Source organism: Babesia bovis, chromosome 3, assembly GCF_000165395.2.
Source record: "Babesia bovis T2Bo chromosome 3, whole genome shotgun sequence".
In the NCBI taxonomy this organism is placed as follows: domain Eukaryota; phylum Apicomplexa; class Aconoidasida; order Piroplasmida; family Babesiidae; genus Babesia; species Babesia bovis.
This window is the reverse complement of record NC_010575.1, coordinates 2,118,585-2,144,176: the sequence shown is the minus strand read 5'-3', so window position 1 is coordinate 2,144,176 and position 25,592 is coordinate 2,118,585. Positions and strand designations below refer to the sequence as shown.

The 25,592-nt window shown below is 38.3% G+C and overlaps 11 protein-coding genes across 11 annotated transcripts; 7 read left to right on the top strand and 4 right to left on the bottom strand.

The window, feature by feature from the left end:
* The first annotated feature begins 631 nt into the window (after window positions 1-631).
* BBOV_III009970 (AAA domain family protein) lies at window positions 632-4,772 on the top strand. Its single transcript, XM_001612071.2, has 15 exons — window positions 632-889; window positions 1,017-1,169; window positions 1,206-1,271; window positions 1,307-1,433; window positions 1,472-1,668; window positions 1,703-1,770; window positions 1,810-1,926; window positions 1,961-2,066; window positions 2,101-2,199; window positions 2,234-2,975; window positions 3,011-3,500; window positions 3,535-4,039; window positions 4,075-4,274; window positions 4,313-4,490; window positions 4,528-4,772. The coding sequence occupies exons 1-15, from the start codon at window positions 767-769 to the stop codon at window positions 4,720-4,722; spliced, it is 3,366 nt and encodes a 1,121-aa protein (XP_001612121.1). The 5' UTR covers window positions 632-766; the 3' UTR covers window positions 4,723-4,772.
* Window positions 4,773-5,075: 303 nt separating this feature from the next.
* On the bottom strand, window positions 5,076-6,274 carry BBOV_III009960 (putative ubiquitin-conjugating enzyme peroxin-4). Its single transcript, XM_001612070.2, has 4 exons — window positions 5,989-6,274; window positions 5,632-5,910; window positions 5,487-5,595; window positions 5,076-5,302 (listed from the first exon to the last, which is right to left on the bottom strand). Exons 2-4 carry the CDS (start codon window positions 5,773-5,775, stop codon window positions 5,088-5,090), a joined length of 468 nt encoding a protein of 155 aa, XP_001612120.1. The 5' UTR covers window positions 5,776-5,910; window positions 5,989-6,274; the 3' UTR covers window positions 5,076-5,087.
* A 906-nt stretch (window positions 6,275-7,180) lies between these two features.
* BBOV_III009950 (Coatomer WD associated region family protein) lies at window positions 7,181-11,073 on the top strand. The gene is made up of 2 exons (XM_001612069.2): window positions 7,181-10,207; window positions 10,245-11,073. The coding sequence occupies exons 1-2, from the start codon at window positions 7,201-7,203 to the stop codon at window positions 11,036-11,038; spliced, it is 3,801 nt and encodes a 1,266-aa protein (XP_001612119.1). The 5' UTR covers window positions 7,181-7,200; the 3' UTR covers window positions 11,039-11,073.
* A 3,204-nt stretch (window positions 11,074-14,277) lies between these two features.
* On the top strand, window positions 14,278-15,495 carry BBOV_III009940 (putative integral membrane protein). Its single transcript, XM_001612068.2, has one exon. The coding sequence runs from the start codon at window positions 14,298-14,300 to the stop codon at window positions 15,438-15,440; it is 1,143 nt and encodes a 380-aa protein (XP_001612118.1). The 5' UTR covers window positions 14,278-14,297; the 3' UTR covers window positions 15,441-15,495.
* A 419-nt stretch (window positions 15,496-15,914) lies between these two features.
* Window positions 15,915-17,240, bottom strand: BBOV_III009930 (putative ubiquinol-cytochrome c reductase iron-sulfur subunit). Its single transcript, XM_001612067.2, has 4 exons — window positions 16,468-17,240; window positions 16,302-16,432; window positions 16,087-16,265; window positions 15,915-16,050 (listed from the first exon to the last, which is right to left on the bottom strand). The coding sequence occupies exons 1-4, from the start codon at window positions 17,089-17,091 to the stop codon at window positions 15,965-15,967; spliced, it is 1,020 nt and encodes a 339-aa protein (XP_001612117.2). The 5' UTR covers window positions 17,092-17,240; the 3' UTR covers window positions 15,915-15,964.
* A 94-nt stretch (window positions 17,241-17,334) lies between these two features.
* On the top strand, window positions 17,335-18,894 carry BBOV_III009925 (guanine nucleotide-binding protein subunit beta-like protein 1). The gene is made up of 3 exons (XM_051767457.1): window positions 17,335-17,964; window positions 18,030-18,230; window positions 18,267-18,894. The coding sequence occupies exons 1-3, from the start codon at window positions 17,775-17,777 to the stop codon at window positions 18,872-18,874; spliced, it is 999 nt and encodes a 332-aa protein (XP_051623772.1). The 5' UTR covers window positions 17,335-17,774; the 3' UTR covers window positions 18,875-18,894.
* BBOV_III009920 (RNA polymerase Rpb5 N-terminal domain containing protein) lies at window positions 18,894-19,789 on the bottom strand. The gene is made up of 5 exons (XM_001612066.2): window positions 19,527-19,789; window positions 19,383-19,490; window positions 19,266-19,347; window positions 19,085-19,228; window positions 18,894-19,049 (listed from the first exon to the last, which is right to left on the bottom strand). Exons 1-5 carry the CDS (start codon window positions 19,667-19,669, stop codon window positions 18,909-18,911), a joined length of 618 nt encoding a protein of 205 aa, XP_001612116.1. The 5' UTR covers window positions 19,670-19,789; the 3' UTR covers window positions 18,894-18,908.
* A 209-nt stretch (window positions 19,790-19,998) lies between these two features.
* Window positions 19,999-21,000, top strand: BBOV_III009910 (uncharacterized protein). The gene has a single exon (XM_001612065.2). It carries the CDS (start codon window positions 20,119-20,121, stop codon window positions 20,863-20,865), a length of 747 nt encoding a protein of 248 aa, XP_001612115.1. The 5' UTR covers window positions 19,999-20,118; the 3' UTR covers window positions 20,866-21,000.
* A 32-nt stretch (window positions 21,001-21,032) lies between these two features.
* Window positions 21,033-21,766, bottom strand: BBOV_III009900 (Ribosomal protein S17 family protein). The gene is made up of 3 exons (XM_001612064.2): window positions 21,496-21,766; window positions 21,373-21,460; window positions 21,033-21,336 (listed from the first exon to the last, which is right to left on the bottom strand). Exons 1-3 carry the CDS (start codon window positions 21,572-21,574, stop codon window positions 21,123-21,125), a joined length of 381 nt encoding a protein of 126 aa, XP_001612114.1. The 5' UTR covers window positions 21,575-21,766; the 3' UTR covers window positions 21,033-21,122.
* A 732-nt stretch (window positions 21,767-22,498) lies between these two features.
* Window positions 22,499-23,390, top strand: BBOV_III009890 (Nucleoplasmin family protein). Its single transcript, XM_001612063.1, has 2 exons — window positions 22,499-22,551; window positions 22,703-23,390. The coding sequence occupies exons 1-2, from the start codon at window positions 22,542-22,544 to the stop codon at window positions 23,110-23,112; spliced, it is 420 nt and encodes a 139-aa protein (XP_001612113.1). The 5' UTR covers window positions 22,499-22,541; the 3' UTR covers window positions 23,113-23,390.
* A 340-nt stretch (window positions 23,391-23,730) lies between these two features.
* BBOV_III009880 (armadillo/beta-catenin-like repeat domain containing protein) lies at window positions 23,731-25,544 on the top strand. The gene is made up of 2 exons (XM_001612062.1): window positions 23,731-24,660; window positions 24,697-25,544. The coding sequence occupies exons 1-2, from the start codon at window positions 23,839-23,841 to the stop codon at window positions 25,492-25,494; spliced, it is 1,620 nt and encodes a 539-aa protein (XP_001612112.1). The 5' UTR covers window positions 23,731-23,838; the 3' UTR covers window positions 25,495-25,544.
* Window positions 25,545-25,592: the final 48 nt, after the last annotated feature.

The window sequence follows — 25,592 nt, the reverse complement described above, 5'->3', positions numbered from 1 at the left end:
TTTAATATAAGCATATATCAATGTGTTACCTGCATGTCATAAAACACCAGTGACGCCTGAGACAAACAGACCATACACACCCAGGATCCTCGCACCCACCATGTGTGTAACATTATGTCTTATACCTCCATTATACAAAAACGCCCAAACCGATGTAGTGACCCATGTTCGCACTGGAAAGAGTTGTATCCTTGCTTATTCTTGTCAACGAAAATACAGGCAACCGCACCTGGTTAGATATTGCATTCAAGGAACTGTGCGACGGGGAAAAAGGAACAAAGCAACAGAAGAAGGCAAAGAAGGAAGAAATAGCAAAAGAAAAGTGAATGTAGTATATTAATGTGATATTATTGTTTGCGGTATTGATAACGACTTCTATGTCTAAGAAGGCTATGAAACTCTACCTAGATATTAGTAGAACTAGTATTTACACACCTAACCCATTAACGCTTTAAATTGGACCAACGGTTTTTAATTTTATATGAGTCAATACTATTTATCCGTACAAAGAGCTATGAAAGAATGTGTCCAACCAGCAGAACGCTGTTATCAACACACATCATGCATTGAGTGTGATATTATATACAATTGTTTTGAGAAAATGTAATTTTATAGCGTAATGTAAATCATAATGGATTTACATTTAAATCAGTTGCATATCACAGTGAATTAGTTAATTGAACGTTTTCTAGGAGTTGGCCATATGATTCCATTTCATGGCACAGTTACCGAGAAATACATTCATCTTCGGATATAGAATTTCAAGATGTCTACTCTAAAAAGCTTACAGATACAAGGAATCCGATGCTTCTCTCCTAACAACGCACAGAGTATTGAGTTTGAAAAGCCACTCACACTTATAGTTGGTCCTAATGGAGCAGGTAAAACGGTAAGCATTAGGTGCCGTACGTTCTTACTGCTGTATACTCTGATGTTTGGAATGTATACAATATATTCCATATTTTGGATAACATGTTATGAAATACATGTCCTAAATGTTAAATATACTCTTCCAGACTATTATGGAGTGCCTTAAGATGGGACTTTGTGGTATATTACCACCTAATGCCGATCGCGGGAAATCATTCATCTATGATTCTAAAATGTCAGAACAACGAGAAGTGCGAGCACAAATCACCCTAGGAGTTGAAACATACCAAAAAGTACAGGTAAGAACTTAATGCTTATGAAATATCTATGCTAAGATCTTCGCCACAAGGAATTACTCAGTAACTAGAGAAAGGAATGATGGTAGTAAACCAACATTTAAGGTAATAAACATCAAAAAGGTTTAACACATTTTCAGACTGGAGAAAGCAAAATGCGCGTCATAGGTCCAGATGAAGTGGAATCAAACCTAGGGATGAAAATGAGTGATATTGACACGTCACTTCCTTCAATGATGGGACTTTCAAGAGCACTTATAGATAGTGGTAAATTTGTCTACACTGAGTTGAATATACATCCTTAGTGGTGGTATGCCATCAAGACGAAAGCAACTGGGCGTTGGACGATCTCTCCAAATTTAAATCAAAGTTTGACGACTTGTTGGAAACATCGAGGTATACCAAAGCGTTGACAGCACTTCAAAAGGAAAAGAAGGAGCAAAATGAAGCAATAAAGCGTGAAATGATAAAATTAGAATATGCCAAAGCACAAATAACACAGGTAAATTTGTACATTGTTAAATTAATACACATAGGTGGCTGAATTGAAAAATCAATTTAAAAGCAATGCTGATAACATAGAACAGTCAAAGGAAAGGCTGGCGTTAGTTTACTATGGTTAACAAATTAAATATATATGCAGATTGCTCGAAAGTGAATTAAAGCAAATTAACGAAACGGCGCAAATGCTACGTAAAGAATACGAACATGCAGCAGCCGTTTGCACAGAAATAAGACATACCAAAGAAGCGATTGAGAGGTATATTTTGCACCATGCTATTACACATTTCCAGGCTTTCAAACGATATTCACATTATGCAACAAAACATAGGTGAAATATATGAGGAAAGTCTCGATGATATGACGTTGTTCTTTGAGAAAGTATCGCACGAACTAGAAGTATGTTTGCGTCATTGACATAAATAACATACAGGGATATCATGGCACATACAATACCATTACACTGGAAATAGACCGATTAATGGAACACATGGATGGACTTCACCAACACATTAACGTAACAAATGACAAGGTATGTATAGTAATAAGCTCACTCATGTTTATAGATCACCAATCGCATCTACATAGAGGAAACTATAAAATCTACAGGGGAGTTGCTTGTATCTATCGTAGCCGATATCAACAAAGAAATGGATTTACATGTGGACTCAATGATCGATGAACAAAATGTTAACATGTATATAAACCATTTGGAAAACATGAGCCAGAATGAGGAAGTAAATAATAATCTAGTGCAATTGAAAAAGGAAATAGCACAATTGGAACAGCGCATACTCGATGTTACAACCAAAGAAGGTGCACTTAATGTTCTGGCTCAAGTGTTAGATGCAGAAATGCAAGACTATGCGAAGCAAGCAAATGAACTAGAACAAATGAAGAATAGTTACAAACATAATGAAGTCTTAATGGAAAAGATAAAACAAGAACTTGAAGCATATGAACAAATGCTGATACCACTCGTCAATGAAAGGGAACACCTGAAAGTCATTGTATTGAAGGAGAAAAACACAATCAATGGTATAACAATAGAAGACAAAAATGAAGTTAAAGCTGCTTTGAATTTCTTAGAACATATGCTTGCGAATGATAGGAAAGAAATTATGCAATACGCCAAAGATGTACTGGGCATAAAAGCAGATGATGAAGATTTAATAACAAAAATCAAAGATTTCTTTTCCACCGCTCTAATCAAAAGAACGTCACCAAATATTTCTCCTCGCTTAGATAATATACAGTTTCAACAAGATTCTGTAGCTGCCATAATCCAGATGATTAATCAAATCGAAGGTAAGTTCCAACCATCTCTAAAACATTATCAACAGATTGGTATCAACAAGACGGGACAGAACAGCCATGCTCCAATGTTGAACCTTATAAACCGTTGCTGAAGTTAGTTACTTCACTACGCATACATGAATATATCGCATACTACAAGTCATTTCTGGAAATGGATAGTGAACAACAACAGGGAGATGACAACGTAACTGAAGTCACAATGAGATTAGAAACTGTTATTTCTGGGATACAAAATATAAAGTCATTGATGCAAAAAGCTGATGAAACGTTGGCAGAAGTTGAAACTGAACTTCACAATATAGCACTAAACATCGAGAAAGTCGGCGACGCTGAAAAAAAGTATGCTGAATTGCAGTCAGAGCAACAACACTCCAATGAAGAAATGGAAGCGATTCAAAGCATATTGGAGACATTGAAGGCTGAGCAACAAAGTAAAAGGACTGAATATGATGAGCTAAATACACGCGCATCATTGATGAAGAACGAATACATGTTGAAGGTTGCAAAACTCACGACGTATGTTATTGCTTAAAGCATTAAATTTTAACAGATTGATGGAGCGTTATAAAGATGCTAAAAACAAGCTGGATAAAATACATGAAGAATATATAGTATCGGAATCAGACGAAGATCTGCAACATGACCTCAAAGCGGAATTAAACGTAGTGACCGATACAATAAACCAAAAACGTACAGAACAAAGAGATCTCCTAGATACCATAAACGACCAAAAGCAGTGGCTGCAACGTCTAGAAGAAAATATCACCTATAAAACCAAAATGCGGGAATTGGAAGACGCGAAGCATTATTTGAACGCGCTGCGATGTAAACTAGGACCACGATCAGAAGATGAAATACAGGCACTAATCAAAGAAACAAATATTAAATGTGGGAAGGTCAGCGTCGAAATAGCAACACTTAGGGGATCTTTAAATACTAGAGAAGAAACTGTACAAAAGTTGCAACAAATGCTTGAATCGGATACTTATAAAAACGTTCATCAGGATTACGCGGAAATCATGTTGGCTGTAAAATCACATAGCATGGCATTTGAGGTATGTTGTAGGGGTGTGAATATATATTGTTGCAGGATCTCAATCTTTATACGAAAACGCTAGAAATAAAACTACACCAATACCATTCCGAAAAAATCGAACAGATTAACACCGTATTGAAAAGAGTTTGGAGGGAAGTGTATACGGGTACCAACGTTGATTATATAGAAATCCAGTCAAACATTGATACTGTGGTTGCTACTACGGGGCTTGCACCAAGATCGTATAATTATAGGTAGGTGTTTATATTTGTTACGTTTATTAATCATACAGGATGGTTATGGTTAACCATAATGGAGTCGAAATGGATATGCGTGGGAGATGTTCTGCCGGTGAACGCGTATTGGCATCGTTGATACTTCGTATAACATTAACGGAGGCCTTCTGCTATAACTGCAATATACTGGCTCTGGATGAACCAACCACAAATCTTGACAAGGAGAACATAGCGGTATGTTTTGATGGTTAGGGATATATCTTTGTTGCAGAGCCTGGAAACATCGTTAGCTAAGCTAGTCAATGATTGCTCCATTGATTTTCAACTGATACTCATCACGCACGATGAAGGATTTGCAAGAAAAATGGCCTTGCGGTGCAACTGTAATAAATATTTTAGGCTGACGAAAAATACAGAGAATGATACGGTCATTGAAGCTGTGCCATTCTTAGCAAATCAATACTGATCAAACTTGGCTATCGCAACTTAATGTGTTGATTTTATTTTAGCGCTCTAAATATTGAAACTAGTAAAGGCTCGCTACTATCGCGACAGTTATACTTATGGACATCATATCAACGGCGTACACCGCGGAGCACTAATTGCAATCTTTGTAAGTCATAGATCTAATTCACGTTCTCTTAATGATTTTCTTTACGATTCTAAACAGTATGAATAAGCAACAGAGGAACTCACAAAATAAAAAGTGCCTAAATTCCTGGTTCAACAACTAGATACGAACTAAACGTAGATTACAAGTTGTGTAGGAAATCGCGTTAACTAATCTGTTCAAATCCAAATTGGCTTATAGGTCTAACTACATCTATATAATTATGGGAACTTGTCAAGTGCACAGTCAACCGTGTACATCTCTGCCATGCTACGATAACCAATGAGATCACCTGATCTAATAAGGTTACCAGCGTCACAGTTCAAAGGACTATCTGCATTGGGGTCGTCCAATATGTACGTTATGCCTTTACATAAATACTGCAATGTCCAAGCAGGGCTCCAATTGGACTTCAGAATGTCCATACAAAGCTCTCCTGTGTAAGTTTTTCTATCATGCAAACAGTATAGTACAAAAAAACCATAATTTTACAATAATAAAGGATTTACATCCTGTTGTAACTACAACAATGCATGGTAATCTTAATAACAAATGTCAACTTTTACAAAATAATAACACTTATCGAAACAGATAGGTGACTCTACTCATACAATACTAACCTGTTTCAAAATTGATGTTTGGATGAAAGCATTTGGTTATGAATTTCACCGCAGGAGGATTTATTGGATAATTCGGAGGGCAGAGTATATTCAACTTGAAAATACCCTTCTGTGAACATATGAATCAATGTTAATGTAAACATACTTCGTAGGGACTGTTCTTTAGACCCCTAATGTAAGCATGCCAATGATGTATGTTTGAGTTAACCGGTTCCAAACGTATATTCGGGTCATCAGTACGACTTGACTCCTTCAACTCCTTAAGGAGACGATTTCGAGCCAAGACCATCCTCCAAGTCTCATACAGACATAAGTTGCTCGATCGATGGCGATCTATGGCTGCTGGCCATAATTAGACGCCGTAAATTATTCAACGACGAAGAAGGAGTATGTATAGTGTGTCGTACTCTTCGCAGTCGTGAGACTGTTAGTGCATTTAATATTGTCAACTGTGTAACAGGTTATGCAAATAAAATTTTTTAATCTAATGCCGATAAATTACCTATGCGTTGCACTCTAGAGTTGTAAATATTTATGGCTCGTCTCATGGAGCGCTTAGACTTCTGCGGATATATGATCAATCCTTTTGTTCTACTTTCTCCCAGTGTATTATTCCATACACATGAGATAATAGAATATTGAAATATATTTCATTTTAACCTTTTAACAAATGATTACTAACCTCAAGTTTTCGCTCTACTTCACGTGACTTTTGATACACCTCGTAATGGTACTGTAAGTTTGGAAGCTCGCGTTTTACCATCTGAGAATATATTTTAACATATATATGCGATGTATAATTGCTGTGTGGCGCATTTCGTACCAGTTTAAGAGTTATTAAGTGCTTCTTTTCCAGTGTCGAGATGAATTCCCTTACATAATCCTTCCTGCAGGGAATATAAGATGAACCAATGCGTCTTACATGTCGTATTTAACTAAAACTACTGCATATAGGTCCGGCTACGTTCTGTGCAATTACGTTATAATATGACAGTATTGAACAAAGAATTATGATAGGAGAAGAAAGAAATTTCTGTAAGATACATCACTTGAGGAATTATAAACCTGCTCGTTGCTTACAATCTACACTTCTCAAAAACAGGCTATATTACAGTTAAGAAACGGTGATATTGTTGCAATAGCAGGAATCCCTTTATATTATATAACATAAATTTCAACATAACATTCCACAAATACACTTTACAACTCGACCAAATTTTATAAACGACTCTGAAACATTCAATTCTAAAACATATAGTAATTTGAACATCTAATAAAAGCAGTCTATATCAAGCAATGTTATAGTCAAAACAATTTGTATATAGCAGGTTATGATAGCGATACATAGTAAAGTTAAATACAGTTATATGCAAAATATCTAATGTATACAACTTTACAGCAATGTGTGTGATGTTTGTTATGTTTCTAAAAGAAAATGGGCCCATGTGTCAACACACGGTCAACCCCCTATGACAATTATAAGCGTACCGCAACACTTAAACCTGCCCTGGACTCATTTATAAAAATCTATTTTTACATACGTGATTACACGTGGTATTATTAAGAAATATATAGGAGTTAAAGTGGTAAACACAAAATATCCTTAGGGGATCATTTAAACACTAACCCAAAGGTAAATCGTAACTTGCACATCATGGGATACATATTAGACACGGCGTTGTGAATCTGCTGAATTAACAAAGGAACTGAAACCATGTTGAAAAAGTGCTCAACTAAAACTGCAAGGGTAAAAGGTATCACCTTTCACCCGAGCCTCCACTTTCTCATAGCTTCTTTACATTCTGGTGAAATACAGTTATGGAACTATTTGAATTCAACCCTGGTAGAGGTATTCGAGTACCATGAAGGACCTGTCAGGGGAATTGACTTCCATTTACTACAACCACTTTTCGTCAGTGGAGGTGATGACACTCACGTGGTTGTATGGGACTTCAGGCAGAAGAAAATGCTTTTTGCCTTAAAAGGACACACAGATTATGTACGCACAGTGCAATTTCATCCCAATTACCCATGGATATTATCGGCGTCCGATGATCAAACTATAAGAATATGGAATTGGCAAGGTAGAAGCTGTATTAGCGTATTACAAGGCCACACACATTATGTTATGTGTGCTCGATTTCATCCCAAAGAGGACTTATTGGTGTCTGCTAGCCTTGATCAAACTGCCAGAATCTGGGATGTTACCGTGCTTCGTGAGAAGAATTGTGCCATCCAAACTATTGATGATGCTAGTGCCAATTCGAATGGACTTTCGGACATACAGATGTTTACTGTAGGTGGTCTACCTAGCAGAACATCTGAGCATTCAAAGCTTCATGAAAAACTGGTCTTTACAGACGTGCTTTGTTTATACAACATGTGTGGGCACGAAAAGGGTGTAAATTGGGCAATATTTCACAATGCCATGCCGTGTGTCATAACCGCTAGTGACGATAAGACAATCAGAGTATGGAGGTACAATGGTCCCAATATTTGGCAAACTAATATTCTGCGAGGTCATAAAGATAATATTTGCTCATTGATAATGCATCCTAACAACATCAATTACATGATATCGGTATCGGAGGACAAAACCATAAAAGTTTGGGATACCAGAAAGTGGTTTTTAGCCTATACTTACACATCAAAGGAGAATAGGTTCTGGATTGTCCAGCAATCTAAAAATTCAAACTATATAGCTACAGGACATGACTCTGGTTTCATAGTCTTCAAGCTGTTCAAAGAAAGGCCCATTGTTACACTGGTAGGAAACACCCTGTACTATATATGGAATGGAATTCTCTACTCCAGCAATCTGGACAAAGAGATTGAGACTACAGATCAAGAAGCTAATAAAGGGTTTGCAAGACAAAATTTATCTGAATGTGATATCTGCTATGATGAAGACGGAATATCCGGTGGAACTTGTTCTGGAGGATTACTAGATGGAAATGAGTTTCAAAGCATGGGTGAGCTGGTATTCCGATCACCAGCAGCAGTATTTAGTAAAAGGTACCGCAAAAGGATACTGGCCCTTAGTGGTGTGGTCGATTGTAGCGTCGTTGCGCAAAGTGTCATGGCAGCCTTGGTGACATACAGCCCAATGCCAACCAACCTTAAAGGTAACAGAGATCTTATATGGCCTTTTGCTATATATTACAATCACTACTGCCCAGATAAGAGTCTCTTCCTTGTTAACTATGTATTTAAAAAGCAGCATATATATGAGGTTCTGAAACGTGGAGCATCATCCGAATATAATCCACAAGATAATAACACGGTTCTTATGGGCGAAGCTATGTCAGCTTGTTTTGCATCGAGATCGCTAGTAGTGGCGATCAATATGTCACATGATGTTGTCCTGCACAACTTAGAGGGAGGCCCTGTAAGCTCGATCTGTGTAGAAGGTAATGTTGATAAAGTATTTCCCATATGTTCCGGCATTGTCCTATTCTGGTCTAAGGAACAAAAAATGCTCTCTATTTATAATATTGAGTGCCAAGAGGAAGTCTATAAGGTCAGGGTGTTTGTGGATAAACTTTTTAATGTATTTGTTTCTCCATCCAAAAAACTTATCGCGGCTGTCTTCCGTAACAAAGTTCTCATATATGACAGGAAGCTAGAGAAACTAGCATCCGCAGAAGTCCATGGAAAGATTAAGACTGCAGCTTGGTATGAAAATTCAGCAGTCATATACGCAACAGACGAACGTATGTATTATATCATGGTAAATGGTGATTGTGGAGTACTCCAAAGTATAGATGCACCCATATATATAGTACGCATAAAGAACACCTCACTACATGTTATGAAGAGAGACCACAGGTGTTACAGGATTGAAATTAATTCAGATGAATTCTTCTTTAAAGTTGCGCTTTACTACAAAAAGGTAGATACTGCGAAGAAACTTATAGAAGCCGGAAGGATACACGGAAATGCGATGGTTGCATATCTAATCAATAAAAACTATCCGTCGTTGGCGAGGATGATAATTACTGATCCCATGATGAAACTCGAAGTGGCACTTAAATTCGGCGATATAGAGGAAGCACTTGAAGATGCGCACGTTATCGATGATGTCGAAACTTGGGAAAATGTGGGCAACGCAGCAATGGAACAAGGAAACTGCGTAGTGGCAGAAGCTGCTTACCAAAAGGCAAAATTATTTGATAAACTGAGCATGTTGTACCTTATTACTGGTAACAGTGCGAAGTTGAAGAAGATGTTAAACCTTTGTAAATTTAGGAATGATATCACCTCAACAATTCAAAATGCCATTTACCTTGGTGATATGACAGAATTGTCGAATGTTTTAAAGAATACTAAGCATGCCAAGTTGTCTCAAATATGTGAAAATACATATGGTATAAATATCGAGGATGGGAATGGTCAAGAAAATCCAGATGCCTCATATATGGTTCCTCCCATTCCCATCACAAGGCTAGTGGGCGAAGATGCTAATTGGAAGGTGTTGGCAACTGAATCGAAGTTGGACGAGCAAGTTTTCTACGATGATTGCGATCCTTCGGAAGTTGATCAGGTTTCAACATGGGTTGAACCTACTATCGCCACAAAATCAGATGTTAATGCTGATGTTTGGGGCAGTATTGATGAGATTGAAAGTGCGGAGAGCATGGAAGTATACGAATCCGAGCGAGAGGCCGCTGTGGACACAGGTCCTCCGATTGGGCTTTCCCCTCTCGACTATATCAACATGGGTAAGTTAAGCAACTGTAGGTTCCATATTATTTGCAGGTGAATCTGAAGTTGCTTTAGATCTACTAGAGAAGAATTTTGGTTTGCGTGATAAGACGTTGCTACTAGACATAGTTGAGCAAGCTCAACAGTATGCCCAAGGATCTAGTCATGAATCCAATAATATTCCCGGCCATCCTTATGGTATTCGACCCATTAATCCCATACTTAATGATGATTATGTTCACACCATAATGAACAAAGGATATACCAATGTCACCGCTGGCCTGTTTCAAGATGCCGTAGTTGAATTTAGATTGGCACTGAAACATTGGATATTTTTAGTGACTGAAGCATCACGAGAGTACATTGAACAGTGTCGTATTTACATCACTGCAATGTTGCTGGAGGATGAAAGAGAAAAACTGTCTGATGTTGATATGAGGCGTTCCCTGGAGTTGGCTGTATATTTCGCCTGCTGTAATCTACTGCCTCAACACCAATACCTTGTAATGCGCCGTACAATGGGCATCATGTGGAAGGCCCAAAATTACATTACAGCGAAAAAATTAATCACGCGTCTTCTGTCCCTTGATGTATCCAACATAGATGGTGCTGAAGATGAAATGCAAAAGGCAAAACGAATATATGCATTATGTGAAAAGAAAGGAGTTGAAACGTATGCTTTAGATTGTGATGAAGGAGAATATAACGATCTCAACATTTGCACAATTAGCTTTGTCAAGATTAGATCGCAGCCTACTGTTCAATGCCGATTCTGCGGTGCAGTGGCATTAGACAAGTATCTAGGTCATACTTGTAATATTTGCCAATTATGTAGCCTGATTAGATGATCGGCATGGCATGCTATATACTTGGGGCACTATGATGGCTTCACCCTATGTGGAAAAATGAGCATTCTTTATCCACTGTAGTATCATTTAGTCATCATTCGATTGCCAGATGTACTTCACTATAATGTTATATCATTATATTGTAGAATGTTACAGATGTTTTATTTTGTCAGTAATGGTAAGAAAGATCGTTTGATCAGACTATACATAAAGTCGAAGGGTATGTACGTCTTCCTAATATTATTTTTCTATTTTGTGTATGCAATTATTATGTCGGTTCTCCTGTATCTTATATCGACATGCAATAAACTCATTGGAAGATTAAAAGGTTTTGTGGTGGAATGCTGCCAAATACGTATTTGCGAAATATATAGTTGGTTGTATGCTCCACATCAATAATACTATGAATAGAATTGATTACATTGTAGTATCATATGTATACACTATCGTTATATGTAATTTATTCCATCCACCGTTGATATATATATATATATAACATGAAACCAAAATCTTACATATATACTGGATTAAAAGGAAATGCTAACATCATGTTTAATCTTATATTTAAAATTTGGCATAACATATAGGGAAATTTGTACATATCTTAATTGCACTATAATTTCATAGGGAGATTAGTTATCGTGCTAGTCATTTTTTGTATTCATGATGCATTAAACTACAGTGCGAGTAAACTTCTGTGAAATATAAAACCAAAACTCAACGTTTCTGTTTTATGGAATTGGTTGATCATAAAAATCTCAAATGCATATATCAATTATGAGGACTACTGGAATATTTATGTATTAACTATATAGATGGTAAACGTGGTTTTGTATATCATGTCTACTATATACACAATAGCCTTAACGTATGTAATAATTTGACAAGCATAATAGAGTCCTATCAATGTCATAAGTTAATCTATAAGTGGGCACTACAATAATGGCTAATTTCGGATTCTGTAGTACGTAGTTTATTTCGACGCAATATAGCTATATCAAGAAACTTATATTCTGACACTATACTGAAATGTCCATTTTATAAAATACTTCACCCATTTAAAAATGTGGACTACACTGTTGGAAACCACCATATATGGCCTTCCTGATGTTATATACGAGATGACCATCTAATACATTTAGTGGACTTATAAGCGATAAGAACCTGTTATTTCACGTGTACAATACTAAAAATTGTTATAATTAGATGACGTAGATGTCTACCATATTATAGTGTACTTAAAAAATCTTATGCTCTAAGGATCATCTGCCTTCCCTAAGAGATCTAATGGTCATATTTCATTTTAAATCCATATTAACCCACATGAATCTGTGAATCTATTAAATGGTAAATCTCGAAGCTGTAAAATTAGTTCTAATATGCCTTATATGTTTGGATTCAATGGGTAGTTCAAATAAATAAGCTCCAGTAGTGTCTCAAAATTACGTACACCATACTCTTTGACAAATAGAAACAACAATACATGTAAAATTAAATAAAATTACTTTTGTTTTCAAACTAAAAGTTGTATAGGTTTTCTGCATTATGCAAGAATTCAAAAGGACTTGATAAACATTAAATTGCAGGTTCTTACGTAGTTTGCATGTCATAACTGAATGCATAAATGCATTATAATTTCCGTAGGGTAATCTGGGCAAATATGGGGCACTTCTTTTTTTGCAAAAAGGGATTCAGAATTCCACCCCATATTCCTAATGTTGGGAAATGGGATTGAGAGCACCACATTTACTTCTCTTCCATTTGGAATGAAGGTCTATTCATTATCTGGAGGCGTGTATCACTTGCCAATACATCAGTGTTGCTTTGGGGTGATATCTATTGTCATTATTTTGTATGCTCATAATTTAGGTGGTAATTTGTCCATGATACTTTTTGTTCATTTGAGTAGCTTCACTGGGCTGAATATATATGATTAAGAGATTCAACCAGTTTAAACTATCAACGTAAACACATGGTTGAGAACAGAGATTATACTACATTTTACATTAACAAACACATTTTTTAAAAATAATATATACAATCTACCGAATGATGACAATTGTTCCTCTACTCATCAAAATTGCTTGATAAATCTATTATCTATACTACCAGACAGACGCTTATGGTCACTAATCTATAGAGTATGAACACAAACAAATATAATTGCCAGCCGTATGTCCCACGTACATTATTGACAATAAAATGATATATGGCAATTTTCGTTTGCAGAATAACATAATCGTGGTTGTATGGTTAGTTTGAGTTGTGAACTATGGTATGTATAATTGAGTGGAATTGAGATTTCCCAACATAAATAATTAACAAAAAGGACCTCTTCTAAGACATGGACCGACATCGTAGGCCTACTCAGGTAATAACAATATCTAAGGTAATAGATGGACAACTAGGGATCTTCTGCAAATTAAAATGTCCATGAATATTTGACACCCAATGTTTTAGCATGTTAATTATGGCTAGAAAGTATGCTACGATTATTATGGTGTCATACATCTCATTAGACCTAGTTATAAAAAGTCGAATCCGTAGTTCATTATATGATAACGTGACTTATAACGCAAACACAATCTCACATAAGTAACGTAACGAGAAAGATTGGTACTATCCCATCAGTAATGGTACATGCATTTATATTCAGCGGTTTCCGTGGACATCAAACGGCATGATAGAGAAACCCGATATAACTTATGACACTATTTTGACATATATATGGCAAATAATGAATATAATGACGGTATGAACTGCTATGTAGCAGTTTGAGAGTCCATATCTTGGTATTACTCATCATACGGATTCCCGCCCGTGAGACTTTCGGAAGGTACTTAAGTCATGTTTCTACTATAAGATATTATCGACGGAGTATAACATATCTGACGTTTCGGAGCTTGCCAGACTCCTCTGTGGCACCTCCTTTTCTTCTGCTTGACACTTTTAAGTAACACTATAACATTGGAATATTAGTTTGACGTTTATGAAGAATACTGACGGAGTGCACAATGGGAGATGCTCACGAGAGAATGGGGAAGTGTGATGCAATATAATCTACTAGGCATTCCTATAGTTGCGAAATTTGGCTTCATATGCTTTTGGCTTCTGAAGGTTTTGTAGGTCTGCCACAAAAGTTATCAGCTGCAGCGTGTTGTAAACAGGTGGGTAAATTTCATTATCATTTACATTTAAACTAAGTTTAGAGGCCATTTGGATTAGTAGTTTGTTATAGTAAGGGATATTTAGACAAGTTATGTCTACGATGGCTAACCCGACGGGTACCACCAACCCATTGCTTGAGAAAGCACTGGTTTTGGTAATTATATTGACACTGACCATTCTATTAGTTAACGGAATAAGCATATTTATCAACGAAACCACAGTCACGTATGCAACTCAAGCATTGGGCATACTGTTGTCCATACTTGTGCTTTGTCTTTGTTACAAACTTGACTACTTGGTAAAACCATTTACCAAGTGGCATTGGGCTACCCTGTTGCTAGTTTCAATTTTTTGTGCGCTTTATAACTCGTTGGTTTTTAAGGTTACAGAAATATCTGTTGCTTACGAAAATGGAGCATCATACTATGTCTACAGCATAGCCGGTACATGTCTGTTAGTGATGGCGGGTACCTTGCTTTGTGGTTGGAAGTGTGGATTATTTAAACAGCCATGCTGTCGTTCACAATGGGCATGTTACGTCTCCATCGCCATTGTGGTATTGGCCATATTAGCGACATGCGGTATGGCTGTTCCGTTGCATGCATTTGTAACTCGAAGTTTTGTTTATTCGGGAGACGGTAACACCGACGTCAATAACCTAAAAAATTCGGCACGTCCGGTAGTGTTACTGGCGGAAATATACTCCACATCATTGTTATATGTAATCATACTGAAGTTACCCTATTCTTTCTACGAGGTTGTGATATTGATGCTATTATCAATATCGTTCGGGGCTCTAATTACGTTGATGATATATCAAGGTACTTATAGTTTCCAGCAAAATCAACATCATGTCTTTTACCCCCTTGTCGTTATTTGTTATGGAACAACTTTAGTTTTGATTATGATTGTCAAATCGCATGAGCCATTTAATTGGCTATGGAGCAAAGACGTTTTCTGCTGTATGGTGTTTGGAGCACTGGCAGTATTATCACTAATCCTATTGCTGGTCATCTGTATCGGATCATCAGACAACGGATTCTCTCAAGAAGCTAAAAACGTTGGTTATATATGCGTTATATCCCTTTACTTAATGGGATGTATTGCAGCAACTATTTTCTACAGCTATCGGCTAGGCATCTTTACGTGTAAGAAAAATAACCTGAGAAAAGAAGAAAGTGTCAAGGTAGAGCATGAATCGGCAAATGAATTTAAAGATGAAGATACTAAATAAGGTAAAAGTTTTGTTCTAAAGGTTTATTCCCATAGAAGTATGGAATGCGACTAAAATAACTCTTTGAGGCATAGTCGTTTAAAAAATAAATCCCACAACATTGTCTCAACACGAAAGTTTAGAAGACTACAGTACACTAGGTATTCGTTACAGATTAGAATTTTATCTATTGCATTCACGTATAAACAGGAAAATGATTACAGCCGACAACGATGGCAACAACCCCGAACATTCACATGGTAACTGAACACCGGGATCGACATTTTTAGACATGTACACATTTTTATTATTTAAGTAGGCGTACATAATCGAATATGGGTAGCATTTCATTGATTGACACATAATTAATGTATTTAATGATGGTGCAAATGGCGTATAGATGAATAATAACATCTTATCCAATATTAATCATCACTTATTTTTCCTCGTGTATTCGGAGCGAAACGACTATTATTGTTTGACACCTAAGGATTTTGGTTGTGGCTCAATCATGTTATTGCAGGCGACGCAAGATTATAACACGTTTAACCTAGCTTAATAGTGTTTTCATCGATAAACTTATATGGTGGAACTTCCAGATTAGACGGTGCTGGTCCTTGTCTTATACGACCTGAAAGATAATGATCAGAAAACACAACAGACGTACCCGAGGCATCGTAATGTGATCCGTGGCACGGACAGAAGTAACCTCCATAGTTACCGCCTTTGGTAGGAACACAACCTAGATGAGTACAAATGGCAATGTTTACTAGCCACTCTGGGTTGACGTTCCTATCAGCATCCAGTTCGGGGTCTCTCATGGAGTCCAAGAGTTCATCGTCCTTTCTGTAAGAACATATATTCACACTCCTTAGCACTCACCTGGAACGCTCAATCTCCTCTTGGGTTCGTCTTTTGATAAAGACTGGCTTAGATCTCCATTTAACAGTTACTTGATCTCCAGGGATCATTTGTGACACGTTGACTTCAACAGAACCACTAGCAGCGATGTCCTGAAATGTTTTGTATAGAAAAATGTATTACCTACTCTTGCTATCCAGAAATAGTGTATGATCTTGCAAACTAACGATCTCCCTAGCGCAAGGAAGAAAAACATGGCCGTGGCAGACATGATATATATGGCAGCCCTTCTATCTGTACCTTTAGGCAATCTATATTCACCAAAATCCGGGAAAGCATCCGGCACAATAGAGTCTGGTACTACTGCATTTTCTGCGTATCCGATAGCTCTTTGGTTGTCTGGCCCTAATTTTCCAACTGAGACAAGGGCAGGTTCCCCTGGTAGGTGCCATCCACTAGTTCTAGTGAAATTTGCACCGGAAATTAACTCTCCTTTCATGACATCTGGTGTTCTGGGAAATACGGGTTCCCATACATTTACATAATGTGCATACTTTGTAATACCACCTCTTGCAAATGTATGCCCATGGGCATGCGGCGTAATCAAATCGCCAAGTGATTCTACAGAGGATTGTTTTTCAAATCTTGTTTTGTCCAATGCCCAAAGTGCAGGATGTTCTGCTCTATCGAAGACATTTCTATAGAGCGGTCTTTCACTTGCAGCTGGCATATATCGTGTTTTCTTTATTTCATGATGCAAAACCGAAGCAAAGCTGCGGCGCACATACATTATATAATACATTGGCGCCATTTTGTCGCTGCAAACGGATTATATGTCACGTCTGGTTCCCTTGGCCTATGCTATGCGTGCTTGTATTTTATTGACTCCCCTATTATAAGGGTGAGTCGTGAGCCTCGTAAGCACACGCCACTATATAAAAAGCCTTGCACAGATCGTGAGGACTATCTTTTAGTGCCATATGGTAATGTGCGCGATTGCCTCACTGGGGCACGCGACAATCAATAATATCATTCGGAATTCTCAATCATGGTCACTTATTCTAGATGTATTTCGGTAATAGATAACCACGTAACTTTGTGATTGCATGCTGCTATCACACCGTCAGATGAATCTTATTCAATATAGCATCGTTATCCATCGTCAAAACGTACAGTAGTTACTTCTTATAAAAGCATCTTTCTACCGCAATGATATGTAGCTGGAATAGATATTAGACCATTTACTATAGAATCACTGTATACATGAATATTTGTTTTGTTTGATGTGTAGTTGATTCCGGAAGACCGTATATACACATTCTGCGATGTACTTGCGTCGTAGTGTTGTATCGCTTAAAATATACATTTAGTTTGCGTTGCATTTTATGTCTAGAACGATATAACGTCAACACATGTCTCTATTGTCACTTCTTTTCGGTGACATGGTCTTATATGCTGGGATCTTCTTTGTCAATTTTAGTATTATAAGGTCTTATGGAAGCAACCCCGGTCATCAGCATCCGTTGTGAAGATGGGCTCACATCTGTGTGCTATGTTGATCAAGGGTTGCTTACCTCTAGCATTGGAGGTGGTCTGTCTATTTGGGACATGACAACCGGCAACACATTAACATCATCGCATATTCATCGTGATTGCGTTTATGCACTCCCAATAGACTCAAATGGTAAAGCGAAATACAATTTGTGTGCTTTGACTTTTCTCACAAGCATTCCATTAACATATGTGTAGGCCAAAATTGCGCATCAATGCTAGCAGTGCAACATAAATCTGGATTTTCTGTCTTTGATCTAAAAACCGATACTACATTGTATAACGCAGACGTTAACTATAGTAACTTTTCGCATATTTGTTTTTGTTCATCTGCGTCGTTGTTGTTGTGCCCATCTGGGATAAACTCCATCGCATGCTATGACGTTCGCACAGCAATCGGTAATGAATAATAGAACCTCATTTAACACTATGTAGGTAGTTCCGATCATCAAAACGGCGCGACTGGTCCATCTTCCATTTCCATCGAGCTGTTGGCACCTACAGAAGGTAGCACGGACATTGGATGCCTCCAACACATTGAAACATTTCCGCATTCATCTGGCTATCGTATCATAGCTGGATATGAAACGGGTTTGGTGTCTATATTTGATTTACGGAAACCTCAACATGCATTGATGACTCACACAGTAGATGGCATCGACACTTTAACAGCGTTCTCTGTATGGCGTGATGTAGTGTTATTAGGCGATTCTATTGGTAATGTATCGATGTTGCACATTTCGAGTTCGAGTGATGTTACTACACTGAAGAGCCATAACATTTACAAAGGTGAAGCGAGCACTGCTGGCATTGGATGCCTAAAGATAAGACCGGACGGCGCCATAACTATTGCTTGTTGTTGGGATTACACAATACGGGTTTTGGAAACACGATCCTTATATACCAAAGCAATCATAGCTGAGCATAACGACACCATTGTGGATGTCTGTTTCAATGCACAGAGCGGCGATTTTGCGACCTGTGGTCTTGACGGCAACGCTTACGCTTGGAACCTCTTCAATAGCAGTTACAAACATATTTAAACTATTGTTAGATGTTATTATATGCGATTATATATCAATAGACCAGTCTGAATGTGACATATCTCCCGGCAGTTTCACTTGGTCGGATAATCTTCACTACCTGTCCTTTAGTAAGTCCAAAATATCTTGCTACAGGATCTGCTGCCTGTATACGCGGTATTTGACTTTCTTTAACCTATGGAAGATGAAGAAAGATTGCTCAAAATATACCTTGTATCTTTGTAGCAAAGTCTGCTTTTCATCAGCTGTTAGCGGGATATGTTTAGGAACAAGTTCATGCTTTGTAATGTTGACTAGCAACTCAGTTTCTAAAAAGTTTTCGATGATATTCCTGGGTGCCGCCTCAAGAATGGCCTGAATTAACATGAGATGATAGCATTATCCATCTTACATCTTTTGCGAAGGGAGTGAGCACATTCTGGGTAACCAGAATAGCCCTGTGTATGTCATGGTCTTCCATTTTTTCAGTAAGCCTAAGATTATTTAATACTGTTCAGTGGTTACCTACTCCCTTATTGGCTTAACACCGGTCTTTTTAGTTTCATCAGCAAAGTAAACCAATAATTTAGCATCCTTATCAGTTTTTAGAGAAGCAACTAATAACATTTTTGAACGGCTGTACAATGTTATATTTAATTTAGTATGAACTTACACTCTGTCATACAGTTCGTACCGTGCTTTGAACTCTGCGAACGTTTCCAACCTTTCTTGGTTTGGAATAAAATATCCACGATCTTCAAGCATTTCACAGCATGTTCTTCGGCATCGGAACAATCTTCCTTCTTCGTCATCCATTTTGCGATGTGTTATAAGCTCGTTCTTGGACGGTTATGAACTTTGGAACTGCGTAAGGCTTTTCGATTTTTAAGAATCATACATCGAATAGTGTGCTTTATATTGCTAAAAGCTCTTTGCATTATTTAGGTGTTATTGTTGGATCCTATAGATATTATGAGGTATATTCATCCAAGACAGGTCGCGCGCTTCTATGTTCACGATATAGCCAAATCATAGTTTAAGCGTGTCACATGGGAAATTGTATTATAAATAACACTTCATATACTGAACATTTGACTACTGTGTCTAGAATGTGTTAACAGTATCCGGTGATTACTTGATGCATCAACGTTTATTTGAAATCATTTGTTGTAAAATCGGTAATATTTTGGTTTTTGCATAACCATGGCATACAAATACAGATTGTAAGGTGCAATTTGTAATTTTAATATAATTGCATAGCTACAATGTCTATATCGATATCTTTATCAAAGCGTGCTTCAGAATCTTCTGATAGCGCCAGGCGTGATAAAGCAACTCCTAAAGTTGCTGGCCAAATATCGCAACGGTCTAATAGTAAACTATCGGTTTTTGGAGCTGATAGTGATTCTGACAGTGCTACCTCAGATGCCGCGGGAGTGCATCCTTTAGCCAAGAAAAGCAAATTATCGCACAAGTCCGTTACTATTGACGATGGTGTAGTAAGGCCAACCACTGTAGCGGAAGAAAAGAAGCGTGTAACTGTGACTTACAAAGAATATGACCTTTCCACTGAGAATTTGGATCCCACCCTTTATTTATATGATGAGCTGGAAAACAGTACATCGGAGGGTCGAGAAGGAAGGGATGAACAATCTAAATTACTGTACTTAGGTTGCGCTCCTTCGGGTACTTCCGATGCAAAACCAGAGTTGGTTAAGAAGGATTCACAATACATGTCTAGACTCATTCGTACAGCTCGTAACCGACAAATGGAGCGTGATATTGCATTTGACAAACAACAGTTAAAGATTGATCTTGCTGCTGGTGATGAGGTCGGCGAGGTGTTCGTTACTGGTGCTTACAAACGTCAACTGGAGGAACGGAAGCGATTTGAGGAGGAACGCCGTCTAAAGGATGAAGAGGACTTAAAGAACAGTGGCAAAAGTGTGGCCAGTTTATATGCACAAATGCTCAAGTCAGGTATCGCAAGCAGAACAAACAGGAAAAGCTAATATCGCACTGTGTTACAGTAGCTAACAACGGAGAGGGTTTCAATTAATAAATGCTATTCGTTGGTGCACATTTACCAACACATGACCACCCATCCGTATTAGCGCCTCTGATAAACAGTTGAATTGGCACAACATAGTCATTTAATAAATATATATCCTATTATATTACCTCGTTTGATAAATGTAACTATTGATTATATGCGATGTTTTTACTGTAGAGAACATATGGCATATTTCCCCAGCGTTGTTATGAGATTCTAGGCAAAAGTGCTGTCCTTTTCATCTGACTTGAGATGTGGATCTTGTGTATGTAACACCCTGGAGAGAACATATGTCTTCCAAGGGCCAATGCGATATCCAAGTGGCTGTACTCTAACAATGTCACCAAGTTTCGCTTCTTTATATTCGTCATGTGCCCATACTTTCTTTGTCATACGAAATGTCTTTTTATATCTCACGACGTACATATATCTGCATATGGCTATACATTCAGCTATATTCTCCTACCTATCACAGGCGACGCGGATGCTCTTTGGATGTTTATCATTAATGACGTATCCTATAAGTTCATTGTTCGGCAGTCTGTTTTTAACAACTAAGTTTCATATGGTTACGAAATAAATCACCTACACGTTCTGAGGTATCCCGCTGTTAGCCTTTGCCATGTTTTATAATGCCAATGGAATCTTGCAACGGATGTAAAGACCATTGGCGTTGAAGGTACCGGGTTTTTATACTAATATCCGATTATTTCGTGTGATATCACTATAATCACTACCTGTGATCTTGTTATTTCGAACACATGGCAAAAAACATAAGCATTATAAAGCAGAGAATTTATCTAAGTATTTTGAGTTGTTGGAAAAAACCTTCTTTTGTCAGGAAGGTTTGCATTTTGCCTAACACTCAACCGACAACACTTATAAATATACTAGGAAAGAAAAATTTACGAGCGTATATGCCATAACTGGCGTTTGCCTTGGGTTCCCCCTATATGTGTATATCAGTAGTAAAGTAATGCACAATTACAACCGTGTGCCTTGGCTTTTAACTATTAGTATTACTTCATTTATTATCGGTTTATGGTAGGAATCATTTGTGTCGTTGATTAATGAAGTTTACAGGTCTGCTGTCAAGATGATGTACCCAGGTATGATGGATTATCTTCCTGAACCCCCAATTCCAGCATCAACTAGGATGTATCTACGTATGGTAGCTTATTTTGGAGTGGCTTTTGCTATATACTATTATGGCGACATGTTAGATATGCCTGAGGTAGTAACGCTCGCTTAGGCATTAGACCGCCACTGCGAAATGTGTGGTCGGAGCTAACTTCTAGGTGAAATTCCCTTTTTAATTTAGCATTTGCATTATTAAATAAGGGTGTCATTATGGATTCGTAATTTGATTGTGTTTGTTACTGTGTGTTAGCGGTGTGTCAGCGGGTGATCTCAAATATCGTAAATTTTGTTGTCCGATGAGTTATTTCGAGTTTGTAATAGGTATATAAAGCTCATTTGCTTGATTTTCGTTTCTCAGGGCATGGACGGCATATTCATCGCAGCCCGATAAATAATGATTTTGTGATACCTTACCCGACTTTTCATTCAACATTATTCTTCTTTTATTTTTTGAAATAATCATCTTTTTCGTTTTCCACTCTCTACTATTTCAAGATGTTGTTCGGTATGTCTACTAGTGCTGGTTGTGCAATTTGTGTGTAATAATGGTGATTCTTCTACTTTTCTTTGATAGACATGTCACTTTTGTCATTCTATCGATTTTTTTGTTGTGTGCGGATTACATTGTTTTATCTATTGTCTGATATCTTTTGCAGGCGCCGTTATTGCCCCGGGTAGCAGTGTCACCCCTAAAAATGAGCTCGCTAACATTGTCCACATTTCCCAGGTCTGCCTGAACGATCCCAAGAACAGCGAAAAGACTTACGTGCAGCTTATTGATGGCAACAAGAGCTTCAACTTGTGTGTGTTGCAGAAGGACGTTTGTGAACACGCCAGTATCGACATCTTCTTCTCTACTGCTGGTGGTATCAAGTTGTCTACTAAGGGTGGCAAGAACGAGGTTCACGTTGTTGGATACTTTGAGCCTGAAGAGGAGAGCTATGTATCTGACAGTGACGACGAGGAGCTTGATGAGGATGAGGGTGATGATGAAGATGACGCTGGATCCGCTGACGAGGAGCCCGCTTCTAAGAGGAAGAACTCTGGAAAGGGTGGCAAGAAGTAATTCATTTGACACTTCAGAATCTACGTTCGTTCATCGATTATTGACCTAACTATGCATTCCCATTATCTTTCAATATGTCCTTTACCATATAGGCTTTTGGGCGTGTAGTTTGCATGTACAATATCGACGTTCAGTAGATATTTACTTTGCTACTACATGATATGGTGTTATGTGTTAGTGAAGTCTTCTTTTGATGCAGTGTTTCATCTCGTTGTGCCGAATGCCGGAGTTGTTAAACGATCAAAATGGCGCGTAGCCAATGATACAAACATATAGATACAGAAATTGAATCTAATGTAGATGTCGCATCGATATATTAATCTGTCTATATACTGTTTTATGTGCTTGGCTGTGCCTAAGGACGTGAGCTATTGATCCGTATGTTGTTCAATTGGACAAACACAAATCCCTTTACTTATGAATTCCCGCAGTGCTTGACGAGATGAAACTACGAATGTGTTTGTGAAATGCGACAGCATGTTGATCCCCCTTGCCTTGACGCGTGATTCCACACCACCACCCCCGGCTGGGTGTGGCATGATTTGATGCTTCCATTCACTAGATAGTATTTTTCTGATAATATCGTATATTTATCTCATTAGGTGTAATTGTCTTGATCGTGTGCTTCATATACATTAGTGCGTATCGCCGATTTGGTTGGGCGGTACGGTGTCTTGGTTTTCTCATTTTTGGCACGTGCCGTTTTATTTCACACTCCTGTTAACAATGTTTCGCAAAGAGGAGCGTAAAAAGGAGTATAAGAAGATCTTCGAGGACTCTCGCCGCAAGCGTGAGGACTTGCAGGCTCAGATTCGTAAGCAGACACGTGACCGTCATTTTCAACGTCACCGTGGCGGTGGGTTAGATGACAATGACGCGTCTATGCAACCTGATATGGATGCTATGATTGATAATACTGTCCCTTCATCCTTCCCCGATGGTCGTGAAGGCGACTCTGAGATTCTGATGAATGCTTCTAATTGGACTCCTGAGGCTCTTAAACCCTATGTTACTGGTATACGTACAAATGACTATCAGACCCAGTTGTCGTGCACAAAGCATTTTCGCAAGCTGCTATCACTTGAAGTTGATCCTCCTATCGAGCAGATTGTGAATACTGGTGTCGTCCCAGTTTTCATTGAATTTTTGGGTCGTTTTGATGCACCTGAATTGCAGTTTGAGGCTGCGTGGGCCATCACCAATGTTGCATCTGGTAACCAACAGCAGACTAAGGTTGCCACTGACAACGGTGCCGTGCCTAAGCTCATCGCTTTGCTTGATTCTCCTAAGGAAGAGGTTCGTGAACAGGCTGTTTGGGCATTGGGTAACATCGCAGGTGACTCTCCCGAGTGCCGTGACTTGGTGTTAGGTTTGGGAGCACTTAAGCCACTGCTTTATCTTTTGGTCCATTCCGAGAAGGACAGTGTTATTCGTAACGCTACGTGGACAGTATCTAACTTATGTCGTGGTAAGCCCAAGCCTGTTTTCCACGACGTTTTGCCTGCTGTTCCTTATTTATCAAAACTATTGGAGCACACCGACACTGAGGTTGGTTGTTATTGTTTTTAGTATATTGTTCATCAGGTCCTAACTGACGCTTGCTGGGCACTGTCATACATATCAGACGGCAATGAGGAGCATATACAAGCCGTTTTGGATGCTGGTGCCTGTGGCCGTTTAGTACAGTTACTAGAACACCCTCAGCCTGTGATTCAGACGCCTGCTCTTAGGACAGTTGGTAACATTGCAACTGGCAACGACCGTCAGACTCAAATGATTGTTGACTGTGGATGCATTCCAATTCTGTACAAGCTGCTATATTCAGATAAGAAGACAATTAAAAAGGAGGCTTGTTGGACGTTGTCTAACATTGCTGCCGGTACTCGTGACCAGGTTGAGGCCTTTTTGCAATCTGACACTGTTGAGAAGCTCCTTGAGATGATGACATGTAACGATTTTGATATTAAGCGTGAGGCTAGTTGGGCTATTTGCAATGCCGCTTCGGGTGGTGATTCTAAACAAGCTGAGAATATGGCATCTCGTGGTTGTCTTCGTTACATTTGCGGCATTCTTTCTACTACTGATACCAAGTTGATTGGTGTAGCTCTCCGCGCTATGGAAAACATTTTACAGGTGGGACACCAATTGATGGAATTGAACGCTTTATCCGGTAATCCGTATGTGTCTGCTGTTGAGGAGTGTGACGGTGTGCGTTCTTTGGAGCTGCTTCAGAATAGCAAGGTCACTGTGATTTATCGTAAGGCTCGTGAAATTATGCAGCGTTACTTCCCTTATGACTACGACTTAGATGAAGATGCTGAGGACGCATCTATGAACGAGAATTTCCAAGGTGTGATTCCCAGTGGCGGTTTCCAATTTTAACATGTCTATTCGCCCATTTGACTTTATATCAATAACATCATGTAAAAGCTATATGTGACGTTAGTTATAATGTGTGCTGGTTTGTTTTCGTGTATATC

What these genes read in the sequence shown, in the direction of transcription:
- BBOV_III009970 (XM_001612071.2), top strand. Translation starts at nt 767, where the DNA reads ATGTCTACTCTAAAAAGCTTACAGATACAAGGAATCCGATGCTTCTCT. An exon ending in TTAACGTAACAAATGACAAG is followed by an intron (nt 2,200 to 2,233) that starts GTATGTATAGTA and finishes TCATGTTTATAG; the next exon opens with ATCACCAATCGCATCTACAT. An exon ending in CCAAGATCGTATAATTATAG is followed by an intron (nt 4,275 to 4,312) that starts GTAGGTGTTTAT and finishes TTAATCATACAG; the next exon opens with GATGGTTATGGTTAACCATA.
- BBOV_III009960 (XM_001612070.2), bottom strand. Translation starts at nt 5,775, where the DNA reads ATGGTCTTGGCTCGAAATCGTCTCCTTAAGGAGTTGAAGGAGTCAAGT. An exon ending in TAAAGAACAGTCCCTACGAA is followed by an intron (nt 5,596 to 5,631) that starts GTATGTTTACAT and finishes ATATGTTCACAG; the next exon opens with AAGGGTATTTTCAAGTTGAA. An exon ending in AAACATCAATTTTGAAACAG is followed by an intron (nt 5,303 to 5,486) that starts GTTAGTATTGTA and finishes AAACTTACACAG; the next exon opens with GAGAGCTTTGTATGGACATT.
- BBOV_III009950 (XM_001612069.2), top strand. Translation starts at nt 7,201, where the DNA reads ATGTTGAAAAAGTGCTCAACTAAAACTGCAAGGGTAAAAGGTATCACC. An exon ending in TCTCGACTATATCAACATGG is followed by an intron (nt 10,208 to 10,244) that starts GTAAGTTAAGCA and finishes TATTATTTGCAG; the next exon opens with GTGAATCTGAAGTTGCTTTA.
- BBOV_III009940 (XM_001612068.2), top strand. Translation starts at nt 14,298, where the DNA reads ATGTCTACGATGGCTAACCCGACGGGTACCACCAACCCATTGCTTGAG.
- BBOV_III009930 (XM_001612067.2), bottom strand. Translation starts at nt 17,091, where the DNA reads ATGGCGCCAATGTATTATATAATGTATGTGCGCCGCAGCTTTGCTTCG. An exon ending in GAGGAGATTGAGCGTTCCAG is followed by an intron (nt 16,266 to 16,301) that starts GTGAGTGCTAAG and finishes ATGTTCTTACAG; the next exon opens with AAAGGACGATGAACTCTTGG. An exon ending in ATCACATTACGATGCCTCGG is followed by an intron (nt 16,051 to 16,086) that starts GTACGTCTGTTG and finishes ATTATCTTTCAG; the next exon opens with GTCGTATAAGACAAGGACCA.
- BBOV_III009925 (XM_051767457.1), top strand. Translation starts at nt 17,775, where the DNA reads ATGGAAGCAACCCCGGTCATCAGCATCCGTTGTGAAGATGGGCTCACA. An exon ending in ACTCCCAATAGACTCAAATG is followed by an intron (nt 17,965 to 18,029) that starts GTAAAGCGAAAT and finishes ACATATGTGTAG; the next exon opens with GCCAAAATTGCGCATCAATG. An exon ending in TGACGTTCGCACAGCAATCG is followed by an intron (nt 18,231 to 18,266) that starts GTAATGAATAAT and finishes AACACTATGTAG; the next exon opens with GTAGTTCCGATCATCAAAAC.
- BBOV_III009920 (XM_001612066.2), bottom strand. Translation starts at nt 19,669, where the DNA reads ATGGATGACGAAGAAGGAAGATTGTTCCGATGCCGAAGAACATGCTGT. An exon ending in GGTGTTAAGCCAATAAGGGA is followed by an intron (nt 19,348 to 19,382) that starts GTAGGTAACCAC and finishes AAATAATCTTAG; the next exon opens with GCTTACTGAAAAAATGGAAG. An exon ending in CTTTGCTACAAAGATACAAG is followed by an intron (nt 19,050 to 19,084) that starts GTATATTTTGAG and finishes CATCTTCCATAG; the next exon opens with GTTAAAGAAAGTCAAATACC.
- BBOV_III009910 (XM_001612065.2), top strand. Translation starts at nt 20,119, where the DNA reads ATGTCTATATCGATATCTTTATCAAAGCGTGCTTCAGAATCTTCTGAT.
- BBOV_III009900 (XM_001612064.2), bottom strand. Translation starts at nt 21,574, where the DNA reads ATGGTCTTTACATCCGTTGCAAGATTCCATTGGCATTATAAAACATGG. An exon ending in AGCGGGATACCTCAGAACGT is followed by an intron (nt 21,461 to 21,495) that starts GTAGGTGATTTA and finishes TATGAAACTTAG; the next exon opens with TTGTTAAAAACAGACTGCCG. An exon ending in ATCCGCGTCGCCTGTGATAG is followed by an intron (nt 21,337 to 21,372) that starts GTAGGAGAATAT and finishes AGCCATATGCAG; the next exon opens with ATATATGTACGTCGTGAGAT.
- BBOV_III009880 (XM_001612062.1), top strand. Translation starts at nt 23,839, where the DNA reads ATGTTTCGCAAAGAGGAGCGTAAAAAGGAGTATAAGAAGATCTTCGAG. An exon ending in TGGAGCACACCGACACTGAG is followed by an intron (nt 24,661 to 24,696) that starts GTTGGTTGTTAT and finishes ATTGTTCATCAG; the next exon opens with GTCCTAACTGACGCTTGCTG.